The following is a 21,160-nucleotide window of genomic DNA, read 5'->3' on the forward strand; positions in this document are numbered from 1 at the left end:
TCCACACCCAGATGATGCGTGGCAGTGGCTCGAGGAGCGCCCCATCCTAAATAGCAGAGAAGCAGCGGGCCGCGAGGCACAGGACAGGCTGCTGCGAGAAAGACCGAGATGGGAGAGACCGAAACCTCAGCGACGGAGAACGCAAAAGACTCAGCAGAGGACACCGGCAACACCCTATAGACCACGAGGCATGCACGACAGGGGAAGGGGCAGATCGACGTCCCCGGGCAACGACTCGGTGACAGGCTCGAGGTTCAGTAGCCTGAGAAATAGAATCCGTTCTGAAGGAGAAGATATAGAGGAATCGGAGGGCCGCGCGTCAGGTGGAGAGGAGGAGGACAGCGGAAGTGATTCACTGCACCCGCTGGCCAAAGAAATACAGCAGCTAGAGCAAGACTCTACAGGTCAAGGGACTCATATGGACACACAAGACTCGCTATCATGAACAATGGTGCACTGAGACTGGGAAGAGATGGCGGCTCGGCGATGCAGAGCACGCAAGTTGACACACCCCCTCTACTGTTCTTTGTGTTCTTAGTGCTGGTTATTGGTTAAGTACGGGTGGGATGTGTGGGAGGGCGACAGGCCTTCTCCCGTGGATAGTTCAATCCCATATGGGGCTGCGACTGGAAGGGGAGGGAGGTGGGGAGAGGGTTGGGGGGGTGAGCGAGATTACTTTTTACCTCATGTTGGGGTTGTTGAGGGGAACGGGGGGAGGGGGGAGTTTAGCAGAAAACAGCAGGGCTATGCCAGCCCATACCTAGGGTCCATCCTACTCGAAGGTCCCGCTCGGGGGGGACGCTGCGATGCAAGATGGCAAGTACACTAGATAACCCACACAGCACCGACTCAGGGGTCACGGTGCTGACATGGAATGTGAACGGCTTAGGGTCCAAAATCAAGAGAGGTTTGGTTACAGCCTACCTCAAGAGACTGGCACCTGATATTATCCTCCTCCAGGAAACCCACCTAAAGGGGAATCACTGCGCATTCATAGCAAGGGGGTGATACACGGTCCTGGCGCATGCAGGCTACACAACGGACTCCAGGGGAGTTGCGATTCTCATAAACAAAGCAGTGCCATTTACGATTACACGCACCTGGCTAGACCCGCAGGGCACATATGTGGGGGTCCAGGGGATGTGGAATACACGTAGATACACGATATTGTCAGTGTACGCCCCACCCAAGTTGCAACCACGCACACTGAAGGCAGTCTCCGCCATCTTGCTGGACACGGCTGACACCACGCAAGTAGTGGGAGGGGACTTTAATGATGTGATGTACACCATGCAAGATAGATCGGGGCAACCGCACACAGGGGGACACACAACAGCCCTAGAACGGCTCATGACCACCATAGGCCTCACTGACGTATGGAGGTGGCTTCATCCCACACAGGAAGCATATTCATTTTACTCCGGGGCACACAAGGTCTTCTCCAGGTTGGACTATGTTTTTGTATCCCGGCAGGAGATTGCGGCGGATGACATAGCGGAATACAAGGCGAGAGGGATATCCGATCACTCCCCGCTATATGTTCACTTGGGGCGGGTGAAGGGAGTCAGAAGGCCGCAATGGAGATTAACGGCATGGGACATTCAAACGCCGGAAATACTCGGGGGCATACGGGCGGACATTAGGGTCTACATGGCTGAGAACGAGGGTTCTGTGGAATCCGGCGCTACCCTCTGGGAGGCGATGAAACCAGTGCTCCATGACCGCATCCAGAGTAGGCTGGGAGAGGCCAGGCGTGCACAACAGGGCAAGATAGCGAGTGAGGAGGCGAATGTCCTGGCCTAGGAAACGGAGTACCTCCAGCAGAAAGAAGAGGTGCACCTTAGAAGGCTGCTTGACACGCAGAGACACTATAGGGAGTTGGCCACAGACGAAGCACGCACCCAGGCTCTGGCGACACTACACAGGCTGTACGATATGGGCGACAAGTCGGGTAAACTTTTGGCTTGGCTGAGCAGGAAGGAGCGAACGTCGCGCTGGGTGGATCAGGTCCAGTTGACGGGGGACAGGAGGGTGACCACTGATGAGGGTATAGCGGAAGCCTTTGCATCCTATTATGAGGACTTCTACAGGGCCAGGGACCTGGGGGACAGTGGGGACGCCCAACAATACATGGGTGACATGGAGGTGCCTACCCTGTCCGCAGAAGCTAGTGCGACCTTAGAGGCGGACTTAACCCTTGAGGAGTTAACGGAGGCCATAGCGGTGATGAAGCCAGGGAAGGCTACGGGGCCGAATGGCTTCCCGGCGGAATTCTTTAAACGAACTGCGGACTTACTGCAGCGGCACATGAAAGCCCTCTTTGCCGAATCATACCAGGCGGGGAGCCTCCCTCCGGACCTAGACCTGGCCATCATTGTGCCAATCTACAAAGAGGGGAAACCTAGAGATGACTGCTCATCCTACCGCCCAATCTCATTGCTAAATATAGAGACAAAAATTCTGGCCACAGTCCTGGCTCGCCGCATGCGACAGGTCATCACTGAGTTAGTGCATATGGACCAATCCGGCTTTCTCCCGGATAGGGCGACTAAACTAAACCTCCGTCGCACCCACAATTGGCTGCAGGAGGTCTCCAAGAGAAGTGAACCCCACTGGTTCCTCTCCCTGGATGCGGAGAAGGCATTTGACGCAGTCCACTGGCCTTTCCTGATGGAGACCCTCCGAAGGTTTGGGTTTGGACCCAAGTACTTGAAGTGGGTACAGCTCCTCTACTCGAACCCGAGAGCGAGAGTACGAGTCAATGGGAGGCTGTCCCATGAGTTCCCTATCGAGCGGGGCACGCGACAGGGCTGTCCACTGTCCCCCCCCTATTCACCCTCACCATCGAGATCCTCGCGATACGAATCAGACAGAACCAGACGGTCAAAGGGTTTATATGGGGGGACTCAGTTGCCACACAGGAAAAAATATCCCTGTATGCCGACGACGTACTACTGTTCGTGACAGACCCAGACACGACTATCCCAGCACTATTTGGAGAGCTCGCCGACTTTGGGGCGCGAGCAGGACACAAAATAAACTGGCACAAATCGATCCTCTACGATCCACATGGCATGGAGAGGGGAGCCTGCCTGCCAGAGTCTCTTATACACACTAACGACGGCTTCCAATACCTGGGAGTCTTTATAACACTGGATAGGACGTGCTCTTTCACTACCAATTTATCCCGCATTATGCTGGAGGCCACGGCTGAGATGGACAGGTGGAGGCAGCTTCCGCTCACCTTACTAGGGCGTGCTGCACTATATAAAATGATCATCCTCCCTAAGTTCCTCTACGCGCTCCAGAATGAGTACTATCCACTGCCGAATAAGACCCTGGACACAATCCACGCTGACCTGCGAGCCTTCCTGTGGCTGGGGAAACAGCCGAGAGTGGCGCTCTCCACCCTGCAGCGACATCAATACAATGGGGGGATTTCGCTCCCCAACCTAGAGGCCTACTACTGGGTGGAACATCTCGCCCCAATTAACGAATGGCTACACGCTGCAGCCGACCACCCTACCTACGCCTTGGAAAGGTCTAAATGGTCAAGTAAAACTATACTACACTATCTGTATGGGGAAGCGGTGGGAAAGCAGTTTCTCCCTGCCACCGGGATTACGTTAACGGCCTGGAATAGGGCATCCAAAAGAATGGGCTGGGAAAAAAGGCCCACTAGACAGACACCCCTCTGGTGCTGCAAATGGTTGGGAGAGCTCCGTAAACTGAAAGGCTTTAGAAGGTGGGACGACATTGGCATCTCCACAGTGGGAGACGTGATAGCAAGGGGAGACCTAAAAACATTCCAAGCACTCAAAGACGAATTTGGCCTGCTCACCACCCAATTCTACAAATACGCTCAACTAAAACACGCATGGAGGGCACAAAACATTACACTTTCGGACCTTCCTGAATATGCTCCATTAGAGGGTAGGCTGCTGCAGGAACAGATAGGGAGGGGGGCGGTATCCCTCACGTATAAAACCTTGACCAACAACATGCTAGGGGATCTGCAGGGGCTACGAGCTAAATGGGAGGCAGATGTGGGGGACATGGAGGATCTAGACTGGGAACTCGCCCTCATGCATCCCCGGGAGGTGGCAATCAAGTCAAGGCTCCGTCTCATTCAATTTAAGGTGCTACATAGATCATATTTTGACAGGGTGAGGCTATTTAGGATGGGCAGAGTACCTGACACGACATGCCTTAGGTGCCGCCAGCAGAGTGCGGACTTCTTCCACGTAATCTGGGGTTGTACAGTCATCCAAGAATACTGGGAGGGTGTGTTCCTGGAACTGGGGGAGGTGCTGGGGGCGGACCTTCCACGGGACCCTAAATTGGCACTGTTGGGCACGACCACAGAAGTAGACCTACCCCGCCCCTTGATCATCTTTCTGGTATTAGCACTAGTGGTGGCAAAACGGGATATCGCACGGCGCTGGGGGGCGTCTGAAAAACCAGACTTAGAGGAATGGAGGCGTGGATTGGATCTGTACATGGCGGCGGAGAGAGTGACCTACAAAGCCAGGGGTTGCCCCAAAAAGTTCCGGAGGGTGTGGGCCAAGTGGAGGCAATACCACGGACTAGAATGAGACATTGTGAACTGGTAACGTGCAGCCAATGGAACCCTAGTCAGGATAGTCTAGACGCCGGGATTGCATGCTTGATAACTGTATACCGTACTGCCCAGTTCCAATACTAGGGACGGACAGGAACACTTGAGCGGGGGGGAGAGGAGACCGGGAAGGGGGCGATGGGAGGGAGAGGGTAGAGACCTGCTGTTTTACGGGACGTTTCTAGTTTGTTGTTTTCTTTTCTGTGACTGTTTCATAAGCAAGAGTTCTAATAAGGGGTAATATGTCTAATAACACCAGAAAAGTTGTGTGGCTGTCGGCTAGAGCGGAATGTTGACGCTCTACCGTGTGCTGATCCTTTGCATGTGTGATCCTTCTGATGCAACAATAAAAAGAATTTAAAAAAAAAAAGATTGAGAAGATGTGTGGTCTGGAGATACTTGTACATAGAAGCAGTGCCACAAAAGTATTTTTTTTCACTGCCTCTTGAAAGGACTCAGTCATAAATTTTGCAGGTCTCCTTTCTCGAATTTAATTTCTTCTCTCCTGGTGGAAAAATGAAGAATTTCCACACAACAGATTCCAGCCTCTGTGGATGTGGTGCCTCCTGCAAGAATTCTTCTTCAGTCCAGCTAACTATAACACCCCTGAAACCTATGTATTTTTCTGTGAATTTCTAAAGTTTTTTAAATGCTAATTTCTAACTATAAAGTCTCTGAAACCTATGTTTTTTTTCAGTAAATATATATATATAGTCATTGAAAATAACTAAAGGTTACAGGGACGTTATACTTAAGCTTAGGTTTCACTTCACAAAATCAGCAAAATTCGGCAGTTGTAGTTAGCTGAGCTAACTATAACTCGCACCCGTGCAATGACCTGCTTATGACCCCACACATTACATCACTGATGACACGGTCATTGACATCTCTGATGACATCTCAAGCGATATCACCAATGACATCACTGATGATATCATCTAATGACTGTAAGTGGTTTTAAAAAGTTTATGAGTGTTAAATACATATATCAAGGTGTATTGTAGAACCAGTGGGTGTATCAGGGCATGTATTGATGATTCAGTGAGTGAGTGACTCACTATATGAGTGACTGACTATATATGTGAGTGACTAGGTGTCTCAGTGAATATATGGGGGAGTGACTGGTTGTGTTAATGTCTGCATCAGTCTGTCATTTAGTGTTAAAGTGGCTGTATGGGTGTGTGAGTGGGTACGTAAGTGGTTGTATTGGTGAGTGATTGTATGGTTGTCTGAGTGTCTATGTGGTGGTTTCGGGGCTCTGTGACTGCCTGTATGGATCAGTGAGCAAGTGAGTCAGCCGCTGCATGGGTTAGTGAGTGCCTGTGTTAGGAGCTGTATAGTTGAGTGAGTGTGTGTATGGCTTTGTGGGTAAGTAGGTAATGTGTCAGTGGTATATGGGTGAGTAACTGGGATGTGAAAGGCAGTATAGGTGAGTGATGAGGCATATGAATGTCTGTAGCATTGAGTGAGTGGCTGTGAGAGTGGCTGTATGGGTGAGTGTATGCTTGCATCAGTGACTGTATAGGTGAGTGAGTATGTGTTAATATCTGTAAGTGAGTTGGTGTGTGTGTGTATCTGTATGGGTGAGTAAGTGGCTGTGTGATTGATTGTATGGGTGAGTGACTAGGTGTGTGAGGAGCTCTACGGGTGACTGAATCTGTGTGTGAGTGGCTGCATTGGTCTATGAATGGATATGTCCGTGGCTGTATTAGTGACTGAGTGGGTGTATGAATGGCTCTGTGGGTGAGTAAATGGATGTGTGTAGATCTATTAATCAGTCAGTGTGTGTCTAAGTACTGGTATGGGTCTGAATTGGTTTGTGAAGGCTGTGTTGGAGTGGGAGTGGGTGTATGAAAGGTTCCAGTGGGTGCATCAGTGGTTCTGTGGATGATGTCATCAGTGATGTCATTTGAGATATCATCAGCGATGCAATCAGTGATGTTAGTAACCATGTCATGAGTGAAGTAATATGTGAGGTCATAAGCAGTTCATTGCGGGGGCGCAAGTTATAGTTAGCTCAGCTAACTATAACGGCTGGTTTTGTACAAGTGAAATATCAGTCTAACTATAATGTCCCACTTTGTCTTTTTTAACGAGCACTGATGTTAGCAGAGTGGTGGAGAAAGGGGGTTGGTCTTCAGACCAGCTCTTAGGAATCCCACTGTACAGGACTTACAGAAAGTATCAGAAAGTACCAGAAGGGCTTATTTGCTCCCAAGGTACCTCAGCATCCAACAGGACATCATTCCTCAATCAGCAGTGCACCAGAAGAAACGTTTGAAGAGTGGGGAGAAAGGGGGGTGTGGCCTCTGAAGACCTCTTAGTGATCCCACTGTGTGGGACTTACTGGGAGTAGCAGAAGGGGTTGATCGCCCCCAAGGACCCTGAGTAGCCAAAGGAAATTCACCCCCCATCTAGTAGTGCACCAGGAGGCGTGTTTGCAGAGTGGTAGAGATAGGGGGCAGACCACAAAGAGCTCTCAGCAATCCTGCAGTTTTGGATTTTCTGAAGGCAACAGGAGGTGTAGTTGGCCTACAAGGACGTCCTTGGGGGCCAATAACTCCTCCTGTTACCTCCAGTAAGCCCCACACAGCATGGTAGCTTAGAGGTCTTCGGAGGCCATGCCCCCTTTTTCCACCGCTCTGCAAATGTGCCTCCCGGTGCACTGATGGTTGGGGGGATGAAGTCCTCTTGGTTGCCGAGCGTCTTTGTGGGCGAACAAGCCCTCTTGTTACCTGTCCCACCCAGGGCACCCAATCTTAGATCAGTTCTAAACTTAGACTTTTGGTGTAGCCTTAGACTTCAGGTCTAAACTTAGACTGTAGGTCTAGGTTTACCTTTGTGAATCGGGTCCATAGACTTCAGGACTAAACTTAGACTTCAGGTCCAAATTTAGACTTCTGGTCTAAGTTTACCTTTTGAATCGGGTCTTCCTCATCGAACCTTTGTTATTTTATCATCTTTAGAACTGTTTTGACACTATCAATCACAATAAGCTTTGGTTCAAATTGAAGTCATAGGGCATTGATAACACCTTGTTAAAACTGATTTAAGCACTAGATAGGTATACCTGGGTTCATTTGAAACCGGGGGATATTGGCAATCTTTCTAGGAGTATACTAACAAATGGAGGCTAAAAAGAGAGCTGTGTTTTAGCCCCAGTTTTGTTATTTTTTTATGCATCCAACATTGACAAAGCCTGGATAACAAAAGCGCATGTCAACCAAAATTGGGAGGTCAGTACCATTGTTAATGTATGCAGATGACACTATGAATCTCTACCATACCATGAACCATGAAAAATGTGATGTATTTTACTTTGGCAATAGAAATGCAGGTAAAAGCTAGCTGGATCATAAATAAGGAACAACTCAAGCTTGAGGATTTATTTTACTATCTTGCAGTATGATTTAACAACTCTGGAAACGTCCGCAGGCAGCAGGCTAATCTAAAATCAAAAGCAAACAATTTGATGGTTTCTCTATCTATGGAAACTGGCGACTAACCTGTCTGGGTCATCTGTGAAACTACCAGTGGTCGTAGTAAAGTATTTGCTTTTGTTTTCTTAAGACTGCAAAGTGTTCCCTATTCCACTGATCAAATGGCTGTACTAGCTCAAGTCAACTTCTTCTGTAGCTTTTTGTTTCTACTGTGCAGGCCTAAATACGTTTGGAATCCAACCTGATCAAACAGACAGTTTACAGTCAGCACGTTTTAGATTTTTGGCAGAGACAAAAACATCATGGCAGAGCTCAATAAGATCAAACCTATGGTTTGAACTTGGGAATTACAGAAATAGCAAATCATTTTACCTGTTTTGGAATCATCTTCTCTAGGGCCCAATTTAAGCACATAAAACTAGCAAGCGGTTTTGCAAAGTTTACTAAAACTGTTTAAGTCAAAGTAACTGCTCCTTCTTCAGTGCTTAATTTGTGCAGGTGCTTTCCGGTGCTGAGCTCCGGCACTTATTTCTCATGGCCGGGTCTATTGTAGGGGTGGGCAGAATTAATAATTCATAAACATTCAACATGGGAAATCCAACTTAATGCTCACTCGCACCTGGCATTAAATGCTGATCACCGCTGGCGTGCTCCTCTGCACAGAGACCAATATTGCCTAGCCAGGAAAACTCATGTAAAGCGCTCCAATATCTTCAGTCGAGATAGCGCTACATAAAACTGCAGGGAAAAAAACGTGATGTAGGTTTTGATCATGATTTCCTTATTTCCACCCTCTCCCATCCTCCAAAACATACCCAGCATTCCTCTGAGACACCGAAGCATGCTTCTTAAGAGCTGTACGGGCCGTGGTGCCATTTCATGCCAGGTGTGATGTCTATTTCAGTGCACAAGTTTGAAGCTGTGCTGGCAAATATGTCATTCTCATAGAGCTATATGTTTGGAATAGCAGACTGCATCAAGAGTGTTGCTTATAAGGTGCTCTATATTGGTGGTAAAAGCACAATGGGAGCTTCCAACAACTGCCATGTCAGTGTGCTGCATGGAGGGATGGTGTTTTTTTCCTTCTTTTCATGCAAGCGTCGCAGAGGGTCTACACACAGTCTTTCCTTGGCTGCTGAGTTGTTCTTTGACCCGCTGTGGAAGGTGCACAAGCAGGGAACATACCACACAGGAGAATGTGCTGTACCTACTATTTGAATCAAAACTTCAAAAATCTGTGAAACTTATTGTAGGTTGCAATTCTTTCAACTTTTGGAAGGGTGAGCTTCAAAAACCTAGGGAAGTAATAGAAAAGATTAAACTCCTCAGATATGTCTCTTGGGGAGGGAAATTTTGAGATGAGAGGTGGTATTTCCATTAGCCTGAAATAATTCTAGGCACTGTTGAGAAAAGAACAGAAAAGTCAGCAATTTTCAATTTATATGATGATGGAGAGAGTGTCTGGATGCAGGGTCTGGCGAGTCAGTGGAGTGGCGCATTCATTGCATCGATCTGGGTTCGGCCTCATAGCATAAGTTTGAAACTTGCCATGGCCATGCAGGCTTTTCTCCTCAAGACAATATGAGTATTCTTGAGTTGGAAACACAGGAGTCAACGTACGTTTCACAAACAACACATTATGAACTGGAAGCAAGCAATCAAAACAGTGAGGACCAGAAGCAAGATGGTTCTAATGGATGATAGCAGGGGAATAGTGACCATTAGTACACCCGGTAAAATGCACCAGGGCCCAGAGGTGGAAGGGGCCCAGTCTGGCTTGCACCAAGTGATAATATTTCAGAGGGTGTCTATGCCCAGGATGTGCAATCCTGGTCTCATCTGTGACCTTTAAGGCTGCAGCTTAATTTAGGAACCTGCACAACACTGGTGAAAAAATGTTGGAAGGCCTTGCCAAGCTCAGCTCTACTGCTCTCCTCTGACAGCCACAGCACAATAAACCCACACAGGTATTCTGCTATTTCCAGAGCATCAGCGCATCCCCATGTCTCTGCCAGTGCTGCTCTCTCCTAATCCGTAGTTCTCACTGGCTGGGCAGTGGCCCTTCACTCACAGCTCTGCTCTGCCACCTCAGCCCTGAACCTGGGCCTTTAACTGACACTTTTATGAGGAATACTAATTGTGAGGCCACAAAACATCTTTCTTTTTTTAATTTAATTTCTTTATTGAGGTAGAGATCACGTGTACAAAATAAAGCAAACAGCTTATCATCAAACAGTTGTAGGGTTGCAAGAACAATGAATTAGGCATTATTTTCCCATAAATGACACAAAAAAAGTAAATAAAAAAGAGATATAAAGGTACAGCCTAATCAAACCGTCAAACCTAGACAGATTTCTTTTAAATAAGATCCACTGTTTCATACATTATATATTGAGCTGAATATTACAGTATTTCAAAACAGTCCTACAATAAATTAATTATAGGTTTTACAAGTGGTACATATAAAGTCAGGGTTGATCAGTCTTCTGCATCCATATATGCTCTAACCAGACCCCATATTTGCTGTCCCAATGCCTTTTTCCTCCTTCCCTTCATGGCGTACAGATTATATTCCATATTATAAGTAAATAAAAACCGAGTTCGGCATGCTTCAAATGAAGGAGGTTCACTTTGTAACCAACATGAGGCAATACAGAGTCTTAAGACAGCTGTGACAATGAAGATCAGATAGTCAGTATTATCTCTAGCCTCTACTTGATCAAATTCTTCATCTATACCCAACAAAATATGCATTATTGAGAGCTGAAAAGGGGTACGCAAAATCTCAGATATGAACTTGTTTACATGTTTAAACAGTTCCCCTAGTTTTACACAAGTGGCAAAGATATGCTTTACATCCGCCTGTTGAGCGTTACATCTGAAACATTTTCTTTCTGGGTCTCCACCCCACTTTGATATTTTATCTGGAGTATGGTACATATAGAACAGGGTTTTATAATGTTGGGTTCTAAGATTAGCAGACATAAGTATTCTTCCAGCAAGTTCAATAGATTTTTCCAGCGGTACTCCTTGACATCCTAACCTATTCTCCCATTTAGTCACTTGTGCTTCTAAATCATTAGGCATAGCCTCTAGCATTAAATTATAAAGTACCCCAATCCGAGCACCTTTCCTATTGGCCTCTATAAGGGGGTTAGATACCATGCTTATAATATTTTTCAATAAATACTCACGGATTTGTAAGTATTTAAAAAAATGTGCAGTTGGGAGTTGATATTGTTGTTTCAACTGACTGAATGATTTTAAACCATCCCCTGTATATAAATCCCCTATTGTAGTTAACCCTCTTATGCGCCAGCTCACCACTATGCTGTCCCAGCAAATACTGGGCACAAAACATCTTTCAATGGCATAAAACCTTAACACAGTTAAAGAATTGCTATTGTGTGTTTTGTACAGCACAAATATGCATTGATCAGGCAGGCCAAGAATGATACAGCCCTGTCACCCCTCAACTTTACATAATGAATTACTGTATAGGAAATAACGCAGAGGTGTACTCTTTAAGTGCTCTCCCGCACTATCTGCTTTTCTTTCTCTCAGTCATACCTCACTCCTCACTTTCTTTCCATTATTTCTTCACTATCTGCTCTACGTCCGTGTTTCCCCTTAATCTCCACCTTTTCAACTTCCCCTATTTCACTTCCACTTTCCTTTCACATGCTGTCTGCTCTTCTTCCCTTGCCTTTCTCCTCTTTCCACTTTTCATTCTCATCATGTTCAACTTCAATCTTCAACTCCCAATCTCTGCTTTCACCACTTATCTTTACATTCTTTGTGTACTGTATCCATCTTTGCCTTCAGACCTCTCCTCCTTCCACACTCTCCCTTTTATGTTTTTCCTTCTTGGGCATATATCTATATCCACTCCAGGAATCTGTGTTTGGTGTCAGGGTCATACATGTAAATCTTGGTGTGGCCACTCAATCTTTTTTCTTTCTGAGGTCAATAAAATGTGTGCACTTGAGCTGGATAATGTTTGTATTCGGTGTCAAGGCCCACTCTGGTGAATATGTGCTTTACAAACATAATTGGTGTGTTAAGGACACAGATATTATTTTAATACTTCGGCCATATTATCAAGAAAGGGCGATACATTATCGCTGCTTTGATCGGCAGGAAACTGCCGCTAAAGCAGCAATAATGGGCTTGATAATATGCCCTTGTGAATTCCCATAGAAGCCCAGGTTCTGGTGTTAACCTGGGCTTCTATGGGAATTCACAAGAGCATATTATCAAGCCCATTATCGCCGCTTTAGCGGCAGTTTCCTGCCGATAAAAGCGTCAATAATGTATCGCCCTTTTTTGATAATATGGCCCTTTTTTTCAATTTCTTTGCAATATTAACCAGCCATTATTCCCTATGTCCTTATGTAACACAGTACCTTTTAAACAAATATTTATTCCTCTGAACTCCTTTCTTTCCTTTGGGCCATATTTTTCTTTCCTTGTTCTCATCCTCAGCACATCCAGCCATGCCTCTTTTCCTCTTCCCATTCTTGCTTCCTTACACCCTCATTCATTCCCGATCGTCCCTCCCTTGGTGCATTTCTTCCCTCTTCCTCCTCTTATTCCTTACTTTCTTTTTTGCCTGCTCCTTTCTTCATCCCTTCTTTAATTTCTTCTTTTCTTATCTTCAACCCTTCCTTCTGCTTTTCTTTATCATTTCCTTTCGTCTTTTTATTCATCCATCAAACATCGTCCACTTCCTTTCTCCCTCATTTCTGCTATCCCTTCAGGTCTTCCTTTCACATTCTTTTCTTATTTCCTCCATTACTCATTTAAATCCTCAATCCAGTACTCACCTTCCTGCCTGCATTTATTACCATCTTCTTTAATGGATTCCTTCCTTCATACCTTCAAATCTCTTAAACAGCACATTACAAGCACACTCTCTTTAGTTTATAAAGCTGCCTCTGCCCCTCAAATGACCCTACTAATGGTACATTTTGAGATTTACACACATTTTCTAATTTGAGTTCACTTTTAAGTAAGTTGTTGTCATAGGCTTCTCAAATGTTAAAATATGTTATGTTATATTGATTTGTATAGCACACTAATTACCCAAGAGAGTATCCAGGCACTTGGGCAGGTGTGTATGTGTAAGGTCTTCAATATGCTTATGTGAAGAACTAGGTCTTCAGCTTCTTGCGACTCAAGACATGAGGAGGTAGCTCTAATGTGTTTAGGCTTGTGGATGGGGGTGGGGCCAATAAAGGAAGTGAGTGGAGCCACTGGAGGTTTTGGGTGGAGCCGAGGAAGTGAGTGTGGCCTTTTAAAAATGTGAGCACTTGCACTTCATATTTTACAAATTAAGCACTGCTAAAACTGCATGCAAAACAGGCATCCTTTTGTTGACCAGTTAGCGGAATTGAATCAAATTGGATTCTGCACTAACACAGTGCATCTAAAATACATCTAAATTGGCAGGTTCCTTCACCAAGAATGAACTATAGCTACCTTTTAATTTGATGTGTGAAAAGAAATGTTAATTATCTTATCAGTCAGGTCTCCCCAGCAAGGAATGAACTTTTTCTATCTTTTAGTCTGTTTAACACCGTAGTGTTTTAGGACAATCTCTAGTAAAACCATAATTAAATTATGCAATAAACTTTTAAATTACTTATTAATACTAAATGCAATAAACGCAATGCATCATATTTTATAAAAATGTAAAGATCCAAGAGCAATTTCCCAAATATTTAATTACTACGAACATACTGCTTAAAATTGCAGTCAGTCAATTAATGAACCTAATAAAAAATCTTACCGATATGTGTACGGTCCTTTTTGTTCGAGAAAGGGTTTTGCTGTTGAGTCGATTATTTCATTTGGGTTTTTAACGTGAAACAGCCAAAACTGTCGATAAACTGGGCTCCCTGGTGTTATCCAGTTATCAAAAGCAATGGTTCCATTTTCAATCACTATATCCTGCACAATGTAAAACATAATTGTTTGATAAAAAAAACAACTCAAGTCATTTATATATTGTAGAAAATTCTAGAACTGACAGTCTCAAGGAAAATGTGGAAAATTGATTAATTACTCTGGATTAAAATTATATGCATAGGAAAAGCACACTCACAGGTATCAACACTATACATCAGATTTGGGGTACCTTGTGTCGTATATATCAGTTCCACTAATCACTCAACTGCTAATATGAGGCTGGACTGCAGACACGGGTGCAGCAATAATTCTGCCTGTGAAGCTGTCTGGGGTGAAAAGGTTCATGTGGTGACTTACAGTACCCCTCCTGTATTCTTGTAACTAGAGGCCAGATTTACTGAGTCCTTTTGTTACCATTGCATCACTCAAGGTGACGCAAGGGCTTAAGTCAGATTTACTATGCCACTCAGTGTCACCGTGTGTGGCTATGCGTGGCAGAATAAATCTGGAGTAACTCAAGACAGCGCATGGAGCTGCCTTGCGTTACTCTGCGCTGGGAAGGCGTTCTATGGGTGGAACGTTAGTGTTCACACGCATCCATCCATAGTGTTAGGTTAATCCCCTGATTTACTAACAGTGGTAAACCTGACAATGCATCCAAATGCTAATCCTTCCCAGGTGAGGAGTAACGAGGAGAAATATATGTGCTGCATTCTGTGGCACGCAGAGAAGGAGGAAAACGCCTCTCAGGATTGTTATTGTGCACAAACTTATCCCTTCCTGCACAAAAACAATCCTAGTTGTAACACAGGCACCCAGTAGCGGCCCATGGAGGGAGATCCGCGGGACGGGGCGGGGTGGGGGGGTATGAATGTAAGTAAATAAATAAATAAAAAGAATTTCATTGCGCGCGAAGAATAGTTTCTGCACGCACAATGACATTCTTTTTATTCATTTATTTACTTACATTACTCCGGTCGGCCATGAGCCGAAGTTTACTAGCCCCCACCCTGACACCGCCCCTCGGAACTCCCTCCACGGGCCACTACTGCAGGCACCCTAGTACCATGGGGTAAAGGTGTCTGCGAAGGTGTTGGGCTGCACTCAGTTCACCAGTGCAGGGAGAGGACAGGTATGCACCATATCTTAGAAGCTATGGTTCATTCCTGCCTTCTCACTGTCACACAACGCAACGCAGCAGGTTGTGTTGCTGTGTTGCATGACGTGTTGGTAAATCTGCCCCTTTATGTTCATGCTTGATCCCAACCCAGCAATGCTTCCTTTTTTCACGGGCCTAAACATATTTGATCGCCTTGGTGTGCTTTTCTGGGGTAGGATCCAGCATCATGAGAATGCTTGATTACTATTGATCATAGTGTAGTAACTAGTGTTTGCTTTTATACATTTTTTGATTTTCCAGTTTTTGTGAGAATAAATGCTGTTTCTGTTCTGCATCAAGAACTCAATGCCTGATGTTTCCTTTTTCCGAAGACCGTGTCATGGAAAGCTAAAACGAGCCACACATTTAACACAAGCTTTCTACCAGCATATGTACATGTACAAACTCCTTTAGAGGCCGCTTTAGTTGGATACTAAGTCTCACGCTTAACATTCTAACCCAAGTAGCCTCACTCAGCTACAGTATACAGCATTTATCTCATTGGAGCTGAGCTTGTGTGCAGAGTGTGAGGCACAGCAAAGACACTGAACATACAGAGACCATGGTAAGCGCTATTCAAACTCGCTATATATATATCATGCCATGGTGATGGTGTGAGGGCATTTCGGATACAAGAGCAGTTGAAGATTGATATTTGTTTGGATGATTGGAACGTTAGGAAACAAATCATTATCTACACCTTCACATCTACTTCTGTGCTTCTATATTCCCACTGGGGATGAGTGATTAAAAGGGACACCTCTACACTTCACAACTATCGACCCAGGAACTTTAAAAATGTGTAGTTTCAAGTGCATGTGGCAAGATAGTGAGGAAAACGATCTGCAAAAAAGTCACAACTAAGAAGAAATACTGACACTGGGCAATGTCAGTAAGGAAAAATGCACATTCAATCAATTAATCAGCATTTGTAGAGCGCGGCACTGCCACCCAAAGGGGTTTCTGGGCACTAGGGTACTAGGTATCCGTCGAGAAGCCAGATCTTGAGGAAATTGCGGGGAAATGGGAGAAATTTGCAGAAAAAGGCAAAACAGAGTGCAGAAAAACAAGCAGGGAAGACAAAACAGAGAGCAGAAAAAGGCAAAAAAGAAGGCAGAAAAACAAGCAGGAAAGGCAAAACAGAGCAAGAAACGAGCAGCGGTGCTGGAGACAGAGGACAGCAGATAGACAGGCAGCAGAGTGTGGCAGGCTACGGGCAAGCTGGACAGGAGAACTGTTGCAGAGGTAGCAGGGGCAAATGCCTCAAAATGCTTTGCCTTACCCACTGAGGTGTAACACATAGAAATATATTTTTTTCTCCTCATCACACATAGAAAGAAAAAATGGCTCAATGAATTGTTCCTATGCAGGAAGATGCCCCTTCCTTTAAACCTAATCTAAACCAAACAAGACCAGACAACAAAAATCCACCATACATATGTCAAGCTATCACCAAGAATAGGTTATTCACAAGAATAAAGCTTGTAGCAACAAATAGCTCCACCTGGGGCTATTAAGACGTTGTGGCAGGTAAACATTCCAAAGTACGGCGCTAAACGTGAGGTGCGCGGCATCGGGCGCAGATTTTTACAGACCCCAAAGAACAGTGCCTTAGCAAATGGTAAAAACAAAGAGGGTGCACGGGATCGGTGAGGTGATGCTTTGTTGGCACCAGGCAGCGTCAGTTTGTTATGACCACATGGGAGGTGAGGCGTTGGTTCCTTAATGCGATACAGAGAAGGTGAGGCGTCAGTTCCTTACTGTTGTCGGGGAGGTGACGTCGCAGTGGTGTCGGGGCATCTGTTCTTTACGACGATGCAGGGTTGATGGATTCAGGAGGTCACCTACGTCAGGTATTGGATCTGCGATGATGAAGCACCTGCATTGGTGAGGTCAGCGTTGCAGTGCTCATCGGGGCGGTGCGTTGTGAGCATCACAAGCAGTGCCCTTGGCTCTGGTGCAGGCAGTGGCCTTGGTGATGGCATCAGAGTCATTGCAGTGCGGCAGCGGCAAACATCAGGGCTGCAGTGTAAGTCGGGGCGGTGCATCATGCACTTCACAAATGTTGCCCATGGCTTCTTTGCAGGTTGGAGTATCGCTTCAGGCGTAGGTGTTGCTATTTCCCTCTGTGGCAACTGAAACAGCAGTCACAGGGGAAGGAAGAGAGAAGGAATGAAGTCTTTGTGTCCCTGAGACTTCAGAACAGGAGGTAAGCTCTACACCAAGCCCTCAGAGATCTTATTCAAGCAGGAAAATCAGCACACAGCAACGTCTTGGTCCTCCCATTGACAGAAATAGCCACTGCATGCCAACACCACACAGTAAATAGCAAAGGGGCAGTACTTCTCCTTCAGCTTTCCCATCTCTTCACCTTGGCAGAGGTTCCTCTTGAGTCCAGAAGTAATCTAAAGTTCTGGGATCTGGGACCCAATCCTAATACCACATTTTTCTTTGTTCTCTTGTGGCAGGGAGTCTTGTAGCTCAGACTAAAACAGTTCTGTCCTCTTCCGTCCAGCTTCCTGGCAGGAGGTGGAGACAGCATTGTGTAAGGCAGACAGGGCCTATTCATGTGCAAGGATATCTCCTCCCACTACTCTAAATGCAGCCCAGGCCTATTCAGGCCAGTCCTGACTCATCCAGGAAAGGCAGGAAAAACCTCAACCCCCCCCCCCCCCAGTGGTTATCTACAGAGAATGCATCTCCCCAGCCCCTTTCACTCCTAAGCCAGACAGTCAATCCACAACCCTGCAGAGGAACACTGGATTGTTAAGCAAGAAAATGCACTTTCTAAAAGTGGCATTTTGAAACACATCATTTAAAAAACATATTTACTAAAAGATATGTGATTAAATTCTGAGTTAAGAGAGCCCAAACTCCATTTCTCGAACTTGTCCCAATGGGAAGTTATACTTGTAAGGTGTTACAAAATATCCCCCATTCAATCCTGTGGGACAGATAGCCTTTCAATAGTGAAAAACAAAATACTCTGTATTTCACTATCAGGACATGTCAAACACACCAGTACATGTCCTACCTTTCACATACACTGCACCCTGCCCATGGGGATACCTTTGGCCTACCTGAGGGGAAGGGCAGGGCTTATCAAGTGGGTGCACTTGCCAGGCTGACATAGCAGTATAAAACTGTGCGCAGACACTGCAGTCGCAGGTGCGAAAACGTTTTGAAAGGCAACTTGTGTGGGTGGCCCAATTAGTGCTGCAGGCCCACTAGCAGCATTTGATTTACAGGCCCAGGGCACACACAGTGCTCTGTACTAGGGGCTTATTAGCAAATGAAATATACTAACCTTGAATATACTAATCAGTAAACACATTTTACATGGAGATCATATGCACTTTAGCACTGAATAGCAGGGGTAAAGTGCCCAGAGCCCTGAATCCAACAGAAACAGGGCCAAAAAAATAGGAGGCCAAGAAGCAACAAGTCTGGGGATAAACCCGCTGAAAAAGCCCGGTCCAACACTCAGGAACAGAGGGAGACAAGTAAAGTGAGTACCTGAAATTATGGGTTTGAGAAAAGAATAGGAAAACCCAGTATACCTTAACAATTTTATTTTACATTAAAACATGTAGAAGCCGTTTTTGTTTGGAGTCCATCTTGTTCTTGTATCCTCTCGCCCTGTGATACTCAATGATGACAAGGCCTGCAAATACGTGTGCAGAAGTTGGATGACCTTTGGCAAACTAATGTATCCTGCTGAACAGCTTGTAACGCAAGGCTTGCTCGTAGACATTTCTTGGGACATGCGTTATCTTGCTCGCCCAAACTCCATTTCTCGAACTTGTCCCACTGGGAAGTTATACTTGTAAGGTGTTACAAAATATCCCCCATTCAATCCTGTGGGACAGATAGCCTTTCAATAGTGAAAAACAAAATACTCTGTATTTCACTATCAGGACATGTCAAACACACCAGTACATGTCCTACCTTTCACATACACTGCACCCTGCCCATGTGTAATACCTTTGGCCTACCTGAGGGGAAGGGTAGGGTTTATCAAGTGGGTGCACTTGCCAGGCTGACATAGCAGTATAAAACTGTGCGCAGACACTGCAGTCGCAGGTGCGAGAACGTTTTGAAAGGCAGCTTGTGTGGGTGGCACAATTAGTGCTGCAGGCCCACTAGCAGCATTTGATTTACAGGCCCAGGGCACACACAGTGCTCTGTACTAAGGGCTTATTAGCAAATGAAATATACTAATCTTGGATATACTAATCAGTAAACACATTTTACATGGAGATCATATGCACTTTAGCACTGAATAGCAGGGGTAAAGTGCCCAGAGCCCTGAATCAAACAGAAACAGGGCCAAAAAAATAGGAGGCCAAGAAGCAACAAGTCTGGGGATAAACCCGCTGAAAAAGCCCGGTCCAACACTCAGGAACAGAGGGAGATAAGTAAAGTGAGTACCTGAAATTATGGGTTTGAGAAAAGAATAGGAAAACCCAGTATACCTTAACAATATTATTTTACATTGAAACATGTAGAAGCCGTTTTTGTTTGGAGTCCATCTTGTTCTTGTATCCTCTCGCCCTGTGATACTCAATGATGACAAGGCCTGCAAATACGTGTGCAGAAGTTGGATGACCTTTGGCAAACTAATGTATCCTGCTGAACAGCTTGTAACGCAAGGCTTGCTCGTAGACATCTCTTGGGACATGCGTTATCTTGCTCGCCCAACAACAGTCACCCATATCGATAGCCACATATAACTATGGGCAAATGCCCGCATCTGAATAGGCAGGTATTGTGAAAATGCTGGTTATTGGCACACTGGAAAGTTCCAACAATCTCAACCATTGGACATCACATGCCACCATCTTGTATAACGCCTGTATCACAAAATGTGACTCTCTTATGATTGGTTGCATGCTTAATGCTTGTATAATTCTTGCATCTTCTAATCAGCAACACACCGTGTAATTGTTCATAATTTTGAAGAAATTGTACTTTTCTGTATCGTCATTGGATAAGTACTAACACTCCTTTTGTAGTTTTTGTGTTTAAAAGACCTGGTGAAAGTTCTGTGTAGTATCCTGTAAGTGCTTTATTAACGCTTTCCCTTTAAGATCTTGTTCCATTTTGTCATACATTCTGCTTAGAGTGTTTATGTATTCTTTTCCCTGTTCATTCTGTTCCTCCCTCGTCAGTTTGCTGTTGATGTCTCTTACATGAACAACCTCTGCCGTGGGCTCCCTTTATATGTATTTTATTTAAGTAATAAATATTACTTATCTATTTCATTCTCGGATCGCTTTGGATTTATTCCTCCTTCCTCCATGCTACAATTTGGTACCAGAAGTGGGGTTATCTTTCAAGAGAACTATATTTTTTTTTCCTTTGAAATTTCAGATTGGAATACTTGGAGCCTACGGACAGGAGCGCCTCGTTCTTACAAGAACTCGGGTCTTTAAAGGTGCGTCATACAAGTTTTTTGATTTTTCTCAAGTTCATTTATCTTTACTTCAAACATCTTCAAGCAACTGCCAAGTTTCAAGTCTCATTTTGAACCGCTACTCACGCGATCAATGCTCGAGCCTCCTGCAGTCTTCATTCTTCTTGTGACGTCTAGCTTGCAAAGCACTGCTAAGGATTGTGGGATTGCACGTCATTACGTCATATGTCTGGCCGCCATTTTGAATTTCATTATTCCGATGTTTACATCGCGATCGTTTTACGATCTTTCTACAGTTGCTGTCTTACTCAGAAAATATTAATTAGTATTCTTTACCAACGCTTCAATTTATAGCACAAGCTACAGCAACGATCTTTTGAAGTTGTTCTTCTCATGGATTCATAGTTATCGAACCACTTTCTGTAAGTTTTGTTTTCATTTCATTTATTTATTTATTTATTTAATCTCTATTATTTTATATAATTCATTTGTTTTGTTCATGGCTTCACTACAAGGTGTCATACAGCTATCACCATTTTTACAGAAATCTGGCAAACCAGATTTAAAATGGTCTGAATGAATAAAAGACTTCGAGAATTATTTGACTGCTATTGATG

At 44.9% G+C, this 21,160-nt stretch overlaps 1 protein-coding gene across 1 annotated transcript in view; it reads right to left on the reverse strand.

The window, feature by feature from the left end:
- CD36 (CD36 molecule (CD36 blood group)) overlaps window positions 1-21,160 on the reverse strand; it is a 553,162-nt gene that overhangs the window by 447,759 nt on the left and 84,243 nt on the right. The window contains exon 2 of the mRNA XM_086919832.1: window positions 13,850-14,010. Within this exon, the coding sequence (XP_086775958.1) occupies window positions 13,850-14,010 (161 nt within the window). The remainder of the gene's footprint in view (window positions 1-13,849; window positions 14,011-21,160) is intronic.

This window comes from Lissotriton vulgaris, chromosome 1_1 (genome assembly GCF_964263255.1).
Source record: "Lissotriton vulgaris chromosome 1_1, aLisVul1.2, whole genome shotgun sequence".
NCBI classification, from domain to species: domain Eukaryota; kingdom Metazoa; phylum Chordata; class Amphibia; order Caudata; family Salamandridae; genus Lissotriton; species Lissotriton vulgaris.